This window comes from Bombus affinis, chromosome 13 (genome assembly GCF_024516045.1).
Source record: "Bombus affinis isolate iyBomAffi1 chromosome 13, iyBomAffi1.2, whole genome shotgun sequence".
NCBI classification, from domain to species: Eukaryota; Metazoa; Arthropoda; class Insecta; order Hymenoptera; family Apidae; genus Bombus; species Bombus affinis.
In genome coordinates this window covers 7569683-7585350 of record NC_066356.1, presented here as the reverse complement: position 1 = coordinate 7585350, position 15668 = coordinate 7569683, and the positions used below count along the sequence as shown (strand labels likewise).

Below are 15668 nucleotides of genomic sequence, written 5' to 3'. Positions count from 1 at the left end.
GAGAAACCGATTATCCCTGTTGTTATGGACGCTAACGGCTCTTTAATTAAAGTTTCGCTGACGGCGATCATTCAAAGTCTGATCGAAGACGTTCGAATTATCGGAAGAAACTCCACTTTTTTGCCGTAAGCTAGTCCGTTCTTTCCCTGACGTTCCAATTAAGTGAACTTAAAAATTCCTCCACGAGATTCAACTATAAAAGGAACTTAAGCCCAAGTGTTGGAAAGTATGCTCCAGACTGTAAGTAGCGGAATACTTATGGAAACTTAAGCGAACTTGAAAATTCATTAAGAAATTATCCAAACATTTAAGAATTATTATCTCGTCCGAAACGGTATTATTTCATTTGAATCGTTGATCTTGCTCGAGCACAAAATTCTGATCTGTTGATCGCCTCTTTATTATTTTAACATTCGAATTCCGTGTGAAGAAAGTAGGAAATCTCAGTATTGGTAAATGGAAGTGTAGAGTCGATGTTGGTTTTAGAGTCGAAATTCCATTTCCTGTAGCAGATTTCCAGAAGCGCGAAAAGCACAGGTTATTTATGTGGCGACTCAATAAGTGAAACGACAAGAGAATATCTAGGAGCCGGGGAAATTCTCTGTGGTTTTAAGACACGTTTCACTTCCACCTCGAATATCCCCCAGAGAGTCTAATGTTGTACCCGTTAAATCTATGCTTAGCTTTCTGACTGAGCGAATTGAAATTTATTTCGAGACTAATTTCCGAGAAGCTCAAAATACCAGCGGTCGCATATTTCTCCTTACATAGAAATTTGTTACTAGGATCGATAAGGTGAGATTGGGTTTGCTAAATGTTAAGTGAGGTACAAAATTACTATTCAAAAATATGTTCCTTCTTTGCGAAGATCTGTGATGTATGATCGATACATAATAGCTATCTAGAAAAAAAATGAAACATCAAATACATGGAAATGACATAATGATAAGGACTTGGAAGAACACCGATTATCTTGATTTTATAAATAACAAATTCATGACGTATTTCATTGTAGAGGAAAGTTTATGAATTTTTTAATAAAAATTATGTATATATTAAAATTCAATTCCCATATATATATATATCGAGTTCAATTTCCATCGTACATTAATATAATACAATATTAATGCCTGATATATTCTAACGAAATCGCTGACTATGTTCATCACAGCGAGCAGGTTTCCCAGAATAAAACGAAGTGAAATCCAATAAGTGGAGTTTTAAATATAATATATATTGATGATAGTAATATCATTACAGGGATTCAAATTCACCCTACATACGCTATTCTTGGCAAAATATCAACGAATCCAATAATTATATAATTATTAAGTAATAAAATATGCACATATGTATTGGATAAGAAAATAAAAAATATTCACGATAACAAAAAGCTTGCATCGATGCATCGATAAAAAGTATCCGGAAATTTCTCAGCAAATTGATTCCAATGAGACATCATAACGTTATTGGGTTTACTATCGCTGTCAGTGACAGTGTTGAAATCGATGGAATGGAATGAAGTCTAGTTGGCGCAGTCTCGGCTGCATTCAAATCACAGCGGTGTATCGAGGCTTCGATCCAGCATCGATGAAGGTGCATTGTCCCCCGCGGAAATAGAAAACGAAACACGAAATGTCTGGAACCTCTCTCCAGAGCAGAGACAGGACGCCTACCTGAACTCGCTCAGTATCGATTTCCACCTTTGTTCCTTTGTTCTTGGCGGCTCAGATTATGAACACGTCAGTACGATACCAGTCGATGCGTTATTCCGCCCCCGCTGCATTACTTTCCGTCTGTACACGATTGTGTTCCTGGAACAGCTCGTGTGTCCAAGGGGTTGTCTACCCCTTCGGCCACCCTCTCTTTACTCAGCGTTTCCTGGCGTGTTGCACGCCACGTGAAATCTAATTTTTTAACGGAACTGGAAGTGAATCATGTTTCTACGATATGAGTTATGTACTTTCGGAGCTGAGAATTTTACCCTTCTAGACAGCTTTCGCATGGAAATACCAATATACTGTGTGAGGTACGTATATGTCAGAAATTTTTGATAGCTGAGTGCTTGGATGAAACATTTAAAACTGCAACTGTATGAAATTGCATTCAACTTTATGGAATTCTATGGAAATACGAACAGAGTTTGTGAGATATGTGTACGTTATTCTATTAATTCTATATAGCTGTATACGATATCTATATATACGTCTTGGACGAATTATACAGAATTGCATAGAACTGTATGGAATTCCATAGAAATTTTTGGAATTGTATGGACAATTCTTACAATTCTAAGATAAATGGAATAGAGTGTTTCTCAGTCTTCTTATCAGAAGCCTTGACCCTCGACGGTGTCATAAATTAAACCCTCCCCTGTACCGCGTCGTGGGCTAGTGGAAATCAATGATTTTGCGAACATTTCGTCGGTTAGAATACTCACTCACTCTTAGCAGCAGAACGTTAAAAGGTATGCTGCGTTTTTTAGCTTCTTAAATAAATCTCACTGACTTCTACGAACTCTGTGCTTTATTCCGTTGGGACTTTTTTACATGAATAACAATGGTACAATTTCACTCTGCTGGAAGATTAATGTGTGGCCATGTCGAGTATGTTCTGGTGACGTCACGTGATTATTTCCGCGAAGGAAAAACTTACGCAGCCGGCAGTGACGCTCGAGGCAGTAACGCCTCATTAACGCTTTCCATAAATGACGTGATCCTTCGTCACGTGCCACCACTTGTTTCCACATCCCTTGTGTCACGCTTCATCCTCCGCTTTTTCAGTCTCCTCATCCGGTTGCTCTCATAATTTTGTATGTCATTCCGTGTGACTTCGCCCGACTCGCACACGTGAGATAAAGATTTCTTTGCTTTTTTTTTCCATGAAATTTTTCCATGAAATTGATCACAGATTTCTCGTCCTTAAATCGAATGGGAAAGAAACTGAGAAATCTTGTTGCTTCGTGTATTCCTCCATGGTCCATTTAATGCATCTTCTGAAACGAAACAGCAGCCTAACGTTCAGGAAATGTAACAAGTCTCTGGAGATTGCTACCGGTTGGAGACCGGTCTATAAACGTTCATCTTCGCCAGAATAGGTTGTCATGCTCCGCTATCAGCGTAAAGACGCTTGTAACAGTAAACAGTTCGCTCTAAATTTGTAGGCGAAGAGGTACTTTACAGTGTAATAGGTAGTGTAATACAGACTGGCTGTTACTCATTGAACATAAAACAAGATAAGTAACGCTACATTTAACAACGTTGTTCACCGTGAAATTTATGCAGAAACTAATGTCTGTAGTCTGTTATTTTCCATACAATTCTGATTTTCATTCCCTAACAGCAGGGATGTTATGCTCAATATCAGTATCGATCCCTAAGGTTTTCTATCTTTTAGTTGCTTTAATATTCACATCGTCTGCATAAGAACTATATTTAAAAAAATATCATCTTCTAAATCAATAGCATCGTTGCCTGCACAATTAAATAAAGTATCTACATAAAATTCACCATCTTTTCATTTTTAATATTTTTTTTTTTTTTTTTTTTTGCGACACCTAAAGTACACGGTATTTCCTTATTCTTTTATCGTATATTAAATGGTGTCTCGTGATATACAAATTTGTATACTCTGTGCAAACTTCAAGATTGCATCTCAATATGTTGTGGCTTAGGCGACTCAAATAACCCTACCTTACTATAATCTTAATTATAGATACGACGATTATGGTATTACCATATTCCACCACGAAGACAAATTACGCCACAGTCTGCTTATACATAGAGCCTCATTAAGCCTGAAGGCAGACTGAAATATCATGACTATTCTATTTCTGCCGTGTGCTGTAGTTCGTCCAGAAATCTCGCCTCCCAGTAATTAAACTCTTCGTTTCAATTGCACCGGGCTTGCCAGCTTCGATCTTTTTCCACGCTATTTCTGTCCCCTTTCTGATTCTCCGAAAAGCGTCGAACTCATGAAATCGAGATGAATTTCCGATTTGAAAAGCTTCGTTCGACGGAACGCGATTTTCTAAAGCCTCGTTATTTTCGAGGTTAGGTTAATTTTAATTGGTCTCCAATGTACCGGTTTTACGGCAAGTTTGAGAAAATTGTAGCGCTCGGAATAATCATAATTTTTTTTCTCTCATCCCTTCACCCTATTCCAAACCCATTTTGTCTCGCAGTTCCATTCTACCGACCGTTTTCCTTCCATTACGGTGAATTATACGTGGTACAGTTTCATTCATCCTTGAAGATGCAACCAGACAATAGCTGCGAATCCACTCACGCGTTGCAATTTCGCAGGAAGTTCCTCGGCGGCCATTAACGACAACGGGGAGAGTTGCATCGTCACGGAAGCACCGAATTATATCTTCCAGCTTGAACGAATCTCCATTAGACAACATTTTATCGTGTCGATTCACCGATTTTATCCGAAACTCTCAGCGAGCTCCAAGAGTTGGAAATTTTAAGAAACTCGGCATCCTTTCTCTCTTGCTTTTAACTTGGAAATTCTTTTTTACTATCTGCGAAATAATATGGAATAAAATATGACAATACGTCGAAAGACATTACGATCCGGTGATTGCGAAATTTAATTTAAACTCGATTCGATCTAAAACTTTTAAGGCGCTTTGAAAATTTTAAAGACCTCCATGAATTATTTTTGCTTTTAGTTTCAAAGGTTTTTCACAACTACTTCATTGCAAAATAGCACAAAATAAATTCAACGTATATATAACAAAATATTAAGACTCATAGATTGTGTAATCTCATATAAAACCTTCGGTACGTTTTAAAAATTCGTTTGCTTCTATCTCGCGTCAGAAAATGTTGCAAAACTATCTAGCTGAAAAATAACGTCGAATGAAAATCTATCTGAGATCCAAAGAGTACAAAAAAGTGAATTTAACTGATTAGATAAACATCGAAATTATACAGAATAGTTTCAGTTAGTGATCGAATTGCATCCCAAGCTTTAGTCGGAGATTAAGTTATGTTCGGTGAAATTTTACGATTTCAATTCGATATCCGTCGATGTATCGCAGCGTGTCTATTCCAAAAATTTCAACGAAGATATTCGAAGCAGGTTCTAAACTCTGACGAAATTGGAACTGGAAAATCCTCTGGAGTTAGATAACAGAAACTCTAAACCGAAATGCTCGGTTACACAAGTAGCGTGGGACTATTTGTCGCGAGATCCGAAACGAAGAACGCTTTCAAACTCGTAATCCGATTTCGTGGGCGTTTTAAACGTCCCATGATTACCCTCCATCCACGTGAAAGCTAACAAACTTTCCTCTTCTTTCCCTAGGGTAAATTTCTCGTTCAAAAATACTCCGTAACACGTATCGAAGAAAGATATTAGAAAAGTTTTCAAGTTTTCGTGCTTCAATATAATATTCATCGTTATTTATGGTTGTTTTTCAACTATCTGACGATACATCTAGCTCCACTCATTTTTGCTGGTGAATTTTTAAATTTCTGTCATCGAACATACTCTGCCAGTGAATATTTAAATATTGGAAAATTTGTAAAAGATATTTTTAAGAGTTGCCAGAGAAACGCGATAAATTAAGAATCATACGTGTCGACCTCCCTTGACTTGTACTTCATCGAAGTAGCTTGTATGAATTTCGTGGAAAATTCTGCGAAATAATAGTCAGATACTTAAATAAATTTAATCTTCGTTGCGAATGTGGAAATTCAACTGACGCGAGTGTTGCTTTAATGGAATATAAAGGAAAATACGTGCATGCAGGTGGATAATGTCATTTTGACGATCATTACGAACCACTCTTATCGTTCTAAACGCAGCACAGAAACACGAAGATAAATGGCGAACATCCTTTACAACAACGTCGTTAATTTTTAAGATTACTCCAACGTCCAAGTGCACGGTTGAGAGGCTCTTGTTTGAGAGCTAGGTCCAGTGGTAATTAGGCCTGTGGAATATTCAACTACCGAACTATCAATTTCTTTCGCTTCATTAGAAATTCCTATTAATCGTTGGATTTAATTGTTTATTTAAAAACGCTCAAATAATAAAGATAAACTGGCGGACATAAGTATTAAGCACGCAACGCAAAACATATTTGATGTACATTCAAGCAAATTTTATTTAATATTTAATCTTGGATTTAATATTTTATTTCATATTTAATCTTGAATTTAATATTTAATCTTGAATTTAATATTTTATTTCATATTTCATGTTATAAGACAAATGTGATATGGGGGAAATAATAGGTTCACGATAAAATAATTAGAAAAATAAAAAAGAGCAGTGGGAAGTATTTTTACGTACCGAATATAATATTTTGTACAGACACGGCAGGTATCTAAGGCGTATGCTCAACAATAATACCAAAACACGTGTTTTGATGCATCGTAGATTAAAGAAGTTTTACATACAGGTTGAGAAATAGAAAGAATGACTATAATGGATGACGATACGTTCCAAGGTAATTCTTAAGGAGAATACTGGGTTGCTACATGCTACATATAGCTTTTGTGGCACCATTGAGAGCTATCGGCAAATAGGATTCCATTATACATAAATGAAACTACACATACTACTTAGAGAATAGTAATTAACCCATACTCTTCCAAAGAATAACGCATTACAGTTTGCGCTATTACATTATTGTGCACGTTGCAAAACTTCTTATTTTAAAATATTAATCAACGCATTGATTTTTGCTATTTTCTTCTTTTCACACTCCCATTCAAACACTCGTGCGCTCAACGATAAATCGATTTAGGAGAAATTTCGGGATGCGAAAACGCAGAGATTGCATGTAATACGCGAAAACATATTAAATATTCAAGGTATAATAATTATAATATTCAGTGGACGAAATAAATTTCTGCTTGAATTCCACTTCTTGAATTATGTACATAGAGCTACAAATTTATGTAAATGTCCCCAGCCATTTAATTAATTGTAAATGGAAAGAAACTACCCACGTTTCATGAATAATTGTACAAGATAAAAAAAAATACACATGCAATACGGAAGAAAAAGGAATGGATCAGCTAGAATGCGCTTGGTATTCGAGAGAGCTGGGTTGAACGTGGCGTGAACACATGCGATATTCAACGAGTACCGAGAAAATGCAGCCGGGGATATTCATCCCGGGACGTTCGAGCAACAGTTTTTCTTGCGAGCAACCCCACTGGAGCGTATTCGAGTCTGCCTGGAATCCAATAAAAGGAGCGAGGCCGATCTTCGCCGGTCATCGCTTTAAAACAATAGCACGAGACAGGAGAAAAATGCAATGGAGAATGTTCAAGATACTCTCCACGATGGAGCATGTTCTCTTGCACGATCGATATTTCCTTTGCCTTTTTATTTTACGATGAAAATACTCGTCTAACTGTTTCGTTTAATTAAAGACTTTTCTTGTTGCCTGTCAAAAAAGAAAAAAAAACAAAGAGTTAAAATACCTTAACGTTGATCGATTATAGAGATAATCGCCGAAACCTGTGTTCTGGAAAGTGAACAAGCCTCGTAATCTAACGGAAGCAGAAAGCTGCATCGATCGGCATTTCTAAGGTCTGCGCATTATGGGGGTTCATGCGGTCGGTCTAATGGTATTATCAACCCTTAAAGCTGGACTGCTTTCAGGTCATTGGCCAGTCGGCTGCATTCTTTCCACTTTTTCTCTCCCTCCTTATCTTCCTTCCTTTTTTCTCTCTTTGTTCTTCGTCCGCTCTCCTTAATTAACTTGGTTTCATTCGAGTAAATTAACACGAAAGCGCTCTAAAAATGGCACGACCCACACATGCACAGGATATACACTACCGTTCGGTTCATTGTCACAAAGGGAGAGTTCATTGGCGCCACCCGTGCGTTACGTCGCCAGCTTCGGATAAGGTCACAATAGAGACCCTCTTGAACTGCAATTTTCGACAAGATGTAACTTCAACGCTAAGAATATTGCGAGGTTAGTTATTCACGCGAAGTTACAGGGATTCGTTTCTGTGTAATCGAGCAGCAGGTTAAGATTAAGAAAATTCCTAAGTTACGGAAAATTTTATCCAATGAAATGAAGGAGTATAACGTAGGACCTAGTCACGCAACAAGAAGTATAGTTTTTTCAGGAAAATTAATTGGATGTGCTTATCTGAACCCTTCAAGTATTGAATTATGTCGGTGGAATATTTTTATCGCCGGTCTTCTTTTAGATATTTAACAGCCGATAACAATTAATCTAAACATAAATATTTCTTACATATTCGTAATTCGTTATTTTCGCTCAATCAAATAGCTATTTTGTTTTTTTTTTTTCTTTTATTTTCTTTACATAAAACGTACGTAGAATGTTTTCAACGCGACATAGAAAGTTAAAAATACCAGTAGACAGATGATACTGTGTAGTAGTAGTAGTAATCCACCACTGCATATGGTGCATCGATTCAATTATTTAAGTAGCGCGACTGGTACAACTGTTGCATTTTAATTTCTATGTATTTCGACGAAATGCAACTCCAATAATAGTCGCACTCTAATAATAGTGAATTTATTAAACGCGTTACTGGAATGAATGTTAGTAGTTTCTAACGCTGGAATAAGGCTAAAGCAATTACGAAGTATTACTTTACTGAAAAAAAAAGAAAAAGAAGAGAAGAAACTGGTTCATTAATAAAATGACCAATCGAAATGGAAAGTGGAAAGAAAAACTTGCAAATACATAATTGGCCGACTGTTAATGGGAAGGAAATCCGTTTTTTTCCTTTTTTCACGTAGCAAAGGTATTCCGGCAGGTCAGACGAACGACGTTAAGGTTCACGTACACCAGGTGATCGCGATCTTAACGCGGAGTTGGCGTGCACCTTATCTGGCACAATGTCTAGCTGCCAGTTGAGTTACGAAGTCCTTCGAACCAGCAAGAAGGACTTGACTTTCCAGCAACTTTTACCTGGTCACTTCCACGTGCTACTGTCAAGGTTGAGGTTTCAGGATCAAGTCTCGTGGCTTCGAGGTCCAAAAGCTATGTCAACTCTTGCTTAAAACGTCTTCAAAACTAAAAACTTTATCTTTATAAATGGCTATAAATGCTTGTTTATTATCAGAATTTACCAATATATCGCGAAAGCCTTCATACCCTCTTATTACTGGAATTTGTTAATTACATGAAAATGTGATCCATTAAGAACGGAAACATTACTTGTCCTAAGAATCCAAGGAAGATGTAGGGAAAGAGACAGCTAATCGCTATGAAAATTATTTTTATATATCCATTTCGTAAAGCGAGGTAAACTTCCATCAAAAAACTGTATTTTAGCATTAAGTTATGTCATTTGTTCCTCACTAGTCACATTACAATGATGATTCAGACGACAATGTGATTGAAAAAAATATCATTCGTCGTTTATATGGTTTCTATGCAGTGATCTATAAAGAAATTTATTACGCAAAAATTCGCTACCCCTGAAACCCATTTAAATTCCCTTTAAGACATTTCTCTCTAGAACTGAGCCATTTAAGATTCTAATCTTAAGTGATTTATCCTGAACTATCTACACGTCCCAATCCGATTAAAAGTAGGAAAAATGTTTGAAGTTTTCGCTGGTCCTAATTCGATAATGAGAGACTGTAAATTCTATTCGACGATCGGACAATTCACGTGGCGAAATGATCAATGCCAGGGTTTCTACACATGCAAGGTCAAGACCCATTCTTCGATCACTACACACACACACACACACAGACATCGGTTTCGAGCGTTTACTCGCACGCGAGCGCGTTTGGAATATTTCAAAAATTACAAAAGCAGACCTGCACTAGCAACAGTGCCGATAATCTAACGATTTGTTGCAGTCATTAATGATCCCGAGGTTGGTTATTAAGGTCGCAGCAGGCTGGATATCGCGATAAGCTCGAAAAATTCCAAGGCTCTCCCAGTCGTCGTTTACCGACACGCGAGTTCCAGCAACGGGTCCACGACCAATTCGATTTTCCACTGGAACTTTCGTGACTGAAGGGTCTGATTAACCCTTTAAGTGCGGATACATTTTCATAAATTACTCCCTTGAAACGCAGAGAAAGAAGAAATAACGAAGATACAGTAGCTCGTGAAAGTATCCGAGCAATTATAGAGGTCTTTTATGAATATATTATCTGTGCTGTAGGAAACGTTTTGAAATTTCGTTAACGTTACAACGAGACACAATTATCACGATTAGATCGATAAAGTTAGAAACAAATATGAAAATGTCACGATATTTTCTAATTCTTTCGTTATTACATATTACAGACAAATAAGTTCCTCATAATCAGACCGCGAATTTCTATGCATTTTTATATCTTTATAATCAAAAAGATGATATCTAAGTAGAAATTTGTTTCACCCATGTTCGTTACAACACTCTGCTTGGAATACTTTACAATATTCTTGCATAGTATATATGAATTTTGTACTTTTTGCGCTTTTACATTTTCCATTAATGCACGAAAATCCGCATTCTTCTCACTGCGTACAACAAGCTTCGCTATTCCTTGCAAAAGGTTGAACATTGAATTTTGAGATGTATAAACTTGTCTCGAATAACCCTATCTTACCGTGTTCCCTTTTCTACCAGCTGAATAGTCCGCATAATATTCACGAATCGAACATTCGAACCGATAGGAATATTCCTATCATATCCTTGTTTCCAGTCACCGACAGGAGGAATCGAGACAGGCAGTAAATCAGAGTGGTGACGGTGGCTAAATGGATTCGAGAAATTCCAGTTAGGTGGGACAGAAATGTTGGCCATAGTAACCGAACCAAATATCCAGGCTATCCGACCAGTCGCCGATCCAGAGGCCGTGAATATTGCTGCTTGGCATCCATCCTGACAGGGACACTTTTTCCATTTTCATTTTCCACGTACCATGCCAAAACTGCGACTGACCTACTCAACTTTGCTGGATAGAGGCAATTTTCCAAGGTGACCTTACGATAATTATCTCCGGATGCAGAAACTTCAGTTCGCCTATTAAGAGTCGGACAAATTGCCTTCATAAAACGCTATTGGGCGTAAGTTCAAGAGTACACAAGATAATATCGTCGGTTCTTTAAAGGAAGAGAAGAAATCGAATCTCTGATGTACGATCGGAGCGTGATACAAATCAGAGTCTTAAGTTGGGAGATTAAGTACGCTGGGTATGCTGAAATCGATATTTGTTCAGCGTGTGCGACTATCGTGGCCTGTTTTTCACGATTAAAACGATTCAAAGAGAAAAAGCAAGTCTGATTAATTATTGGCATTTAGCCTGGTGATAGATTGCCAGTTTTGTTGCGTTCCGAGTACCCAATTTAGTGCGATGCTTAAAAATCTTCCAAACAGCTTACGTTATTTCAGAACGACCTGTGTGTTACGGAGTTTGTAGCCAAAATCGTCTTGCTTTGGACTCGACATAGATGAATTTAATGCAATGCTTGTAAATCCTAAAAATACGTTAAAAGACAAAGTACACAGAAGAAAGTAAAAAGGCTATGTGTTGGGATATAAAATTGAAGGCAGGTCTGTGAGCAAAACAGGACATTCAATACGGCTGGAAATATACAGTAATAAATGGCTTTACCCTTTCGGAGGTGTTACAGAGGCTTTCGAGTGAGGGATGATCGCGTTAACCTCGGGTAATTGAACCCTCCTTCCCTTTCCCTTGCTTTCCCATAGTAAAGGCTATCTCATCCTTTCGAGTCTACTTTCTCGGATATCGTGTGTTTAGATACGCCTCTTCCCGGCTGTCGTCCCTAGGTAATCATCGCGTGAATGTTTTGAAAGCTTCTTAACAACGATGCAACACGATTATACGAAAGGGCACAGGTTCATTGAAAGAAGAGAATCGACGATACTCTGGATATTTAGGGAAGGCGTTCTCTTCACTTGCCGAAACTCGATGAAAATATAATGAACATTGGACGAAGCTGCGCTATTTCGAACGAAGAAATCAAGTCGTCCTTTCTTTATGCAGACGACAGAACCGTGAAAAAGCCACAACAGGTGGAATCAGAAAGTCGCATAAAAAGATTATTAAGCGGAATGGGAGATATTCTATGAATTCCCTGATTTTTAGTGTAGTTTACTGTAGCGATAATATTCTTTGTATGTGTATCTAAATGTACAGATGATTTAGGTGATATTTTTATGAATACTCTTTACGTAGAAATAAATCCTTCTGTTTTAAAAGATTCTTAAAATACGCACATTAAATACTTGTTCAAAAAGTAGGCACAATTGAGCGACAATTTGCACGACAATCACAGACTTGGTGATAGTAAATGAAATTTACGAATTTTACGAAATGCAAGCTATTCGAGGATCTTATTTGACGTAAGATTATAAGAAGCCATAGTCATCTACGTACTTGTAACTTATCAATTAATTAAATATCATTAGTTGATACATTATTTAAAGGATCCAAGTATCGCTACATTCATTTATATATCATTACAAAACCTTTCCTTCCAGTAAATGATCCAAGACTTTTGTACAATGCTGTACACTTTCGCAGAGAGCTTCTTCTGAAAGAATTTCAAATATCGGATTGCATCGTCAGTTGGTAATTTATTGTACAAAAGATCTCTCGAGTATCTTTACATTCATTCGTAACAACGAAATATTTCCTTTTAATAAATGGTCCAAGACTTTCGTAGGTACAGTACCATACACCTACAAAGGGGGTTTCTTTCGCAAGAATCTTAAATATTTGATCGCATTGTCAGTTGATAATTTATTGTACAAAAGAGTCCTCGAGTATTTCTACATTCATTCGTAATAACGATATCTTCCTTTTTAATCAATGGTCCAAGACTTTTGTATTGTACAGTACTCTACATTTTCATATTAAATTCATCTTTCATTTAAATTCGCTAAATATTGGACAGGAACGCTAATATTAAAATCCAAATTACTTACGATCTTATGATGAAGATGCTGAAGCTCCCTTTCGGTGACCCGCCTTCGAGATAATTCGCGTTGTTCCCTTCTATATTGGCTGTACTTGTAGAAGAGATACATGCCAGGAAGCGCGAGAACAACCAGGGGTTTCATCAGGCTGGCTCTTCCGCTTCCTCCGCGAACACGAGGCTCTGGAGGTTCGTCAAGGTCCTCCAGTTGGCCAGCATCCTCGGCCAAAGCTGGCACCACCGGCATGATTGATTATCTAAAACAGAGAAATTCGAAAATTAGTATGGTGGTTACATATTGTTAAAATCGATATTCACAAGACAAGAAGAAAAATGGAATCGAGTGAATGAATAAAAAAAAAAAAAAAAAATTAGATTCATCGTTATACTTAAACCTGCTACGTTCTTTCGATCGTCTTCGATCTAATTATATTTTCCTAACGTTAGAAAATATCTTCACAAAATTGGTATGCATGATGCCTCGTTTTAATTTCATGTTGAAACATTACAAATTCTCTCTTTTTGCTGAAATGAAAGCAAAATTGAAATATAAAAATTATTAAAAATATAAAATTGAAATTAAAAATATAAGAAAGCGCTATAAATTTATATCTAATAAGAGCAATGAATAAATATAATATACATCACATAATAAACAATTGTCAAGGGATATGGTAAAAAAATTAGCCTACTACAAAAATTACTAAAATTCACAGTATATCGATTTTAAATTTTCTTTTCTCCATCACTGTATTCGACGATCTCATAATGATCGCTTTCTCTATATCGATTGCTCCTTAGGAAAATTAATCCAGCCATTCATGATTATTCACACCACTGGAAAATAACTCCTTCGAGTGTTCTAATTGTTCGCAACTATGTACACGCATTGCATCTTGTATAGTGAAACACGCGTCAAAGGGAAATCGTTTCGGCGCTGATTAATTAATGACATCGCATCCGATTATTACCGTGTCGGACAATAGGTTGTACCGGCGTATTGTACTTCATCGAGGATATTGAAACGACGCGGCTACCATTTCAATTGGCCGGAATGCAGTTGACAAGAGAAACGCAGCTCTCCGAGTCTCATAATGGATCATTTGTTCGAAACGCTTAATTAGTCGCAACACTGACTCTTCAACGTTAAAAAACTTCTACATGCTCGTACATTCGGTGGCTGGTGAAAGTGTACGAACACTCCCAGAAGCTTTATATGTATATATTATAAAAAACATTTTGAAATTTATTGGCACTGTAATGGCACACGGCTATCGTAATTATATTGGTAAAATTTGAAACTGTGAATAAACTGAGAATGCACGTGGAAGATACAAGATATTTATTGCAAGCATACTTTGTAAAGACCATCAAAGTATTTGAACAGTCCATTATTCGTTGTTAATAAGTAGATCGCAGATTTGTACGTATTTTTATAAAATTTGAAGATGTAAAAATATACAGAATGAACTAATATGTAAAAATATATGCAAAGTAGAATACTTGTTACGATATTTGGTAGATAGACAAATTTTCTACCTAAATTTCACTTACTTATTTATCTTCGTGAAAATATGAATTTCCATAAATGTCTGCAGTTTATTAACAAGGCGAACAAGAAAACGATGTATAGTGAAACCATTTGTAGTACCAGTTGTATATTTAAGACTACTACTCAATTTTTCACTGAGTGTATACTTGCAATAAATGTTTTATATTATAACTTCTGTACACATTTTCGGAATGGTTTCGAACGTTACTGTTCATAGTCACGATAGTCGTGTCTGGCCACATTTACACTGGTCACGACATTTAATGCACATAATATATCGAGAAAAATATTCTGTAGTAAATATTTGAATATTTTCGTTAGCCACTGTAGTCTATCAGTCTTTAAAAGAAAGAATTCACTGAATGCTATGTGCAGATCTCGGGAATGATTCTTTATAGAGTGATCGGAATTTTTATATGTTTCGCGAAGAATTTCAATGTACTGATAAAAGTTCAGCAGGCGAGCTGGAAGAGTTCTAGGTCAGCGGGAGATGACTATTGGGTATTGGTTTTCCATCAAATCGTTTTTTACAATCCCACGTCCCTTGTCATCTGTATTTCTTCCCCCGTTTCCCGATATTTATAATCCTCGTTAATGTCTTCCTGAAATACCTGGAATGGAACAGTTCTCTGTTGCAAGTGATTAGAGTAAAAAAATAAAAAAGCAAGGGAAGATATGCCAATGCCCTATCTTCTGCTCCGTGATGCTTTGGTTATTGGAAAAATTGAAAGGAAAAAAAATTCGAAGCCTTTCATTAGAATCACCATATGTGCTTTTCAGAAGTCATTGATCAACTCCATTTTGCAGGATGCTCACAATTTCATTAGTCAGATCCATAATTAATATTCAACGCCTCAGAAAGCAGAGTACTAGTTTCTATGAATTTGTTTATTACACGCAGAAATATATATATGTGTGCATACAATATGTATAAATAACGCTTATGTACACGTGTATAAATAATCGCAAATTTCAAGGTACATTTTGAAAAATCATGCTGGTAATTGTAATTTTCCCTAACATTATGGTTTACGAAAGTGATCGACGTCGCTTCTCAGCATCTCATATGTAACCTCTTATGACAATCGACGTTTCATTGATCCCACGTATTGATTATTTTGGTGGTTCGAAAAAATTTGTCTATCAGCTGGACAATGTTCTGACGGATTTCCGTGACTTCAATGAAATTTCGTACTGTGCTAGCCGGTCGTTCAC

At 36.7% G+C, this 15668-nt stretch overlaps 1 protein-coding gene across 2 annotated transcripts in view; it reads right to left on the bottom strand.

The window, feature by feature from the left end:
- The window catches only part of LOC126922928 (fl(2)d-associated complex component-like), a 49961-nt gene that overhangs the window by 28844 nt on the left and 5449 nt on the right, over positions 1–15668 (bottom strand). The window contains exons 2-3 of one of the 2 annotated variants that reach the window (XM_050735892.1): positions 13297–13426; positions 12912–13158 (exon numbers count right to left, since the gene is read on the bottom strand). In XM_050735892.1, the coding sequence (XP_050591849.1) occupies positions 12912–13148 (237 nt within the window). In that variant the 5' untranslated portion in view covers positions 13149–13158; positions 13297–13426. The remainder of the gene's footprint in view (positions 1–12911; positions 13159–13296; positions 13427–15668) is intronic. The other variant, XM_050735891.1, reaches the window with a different exon arrangement.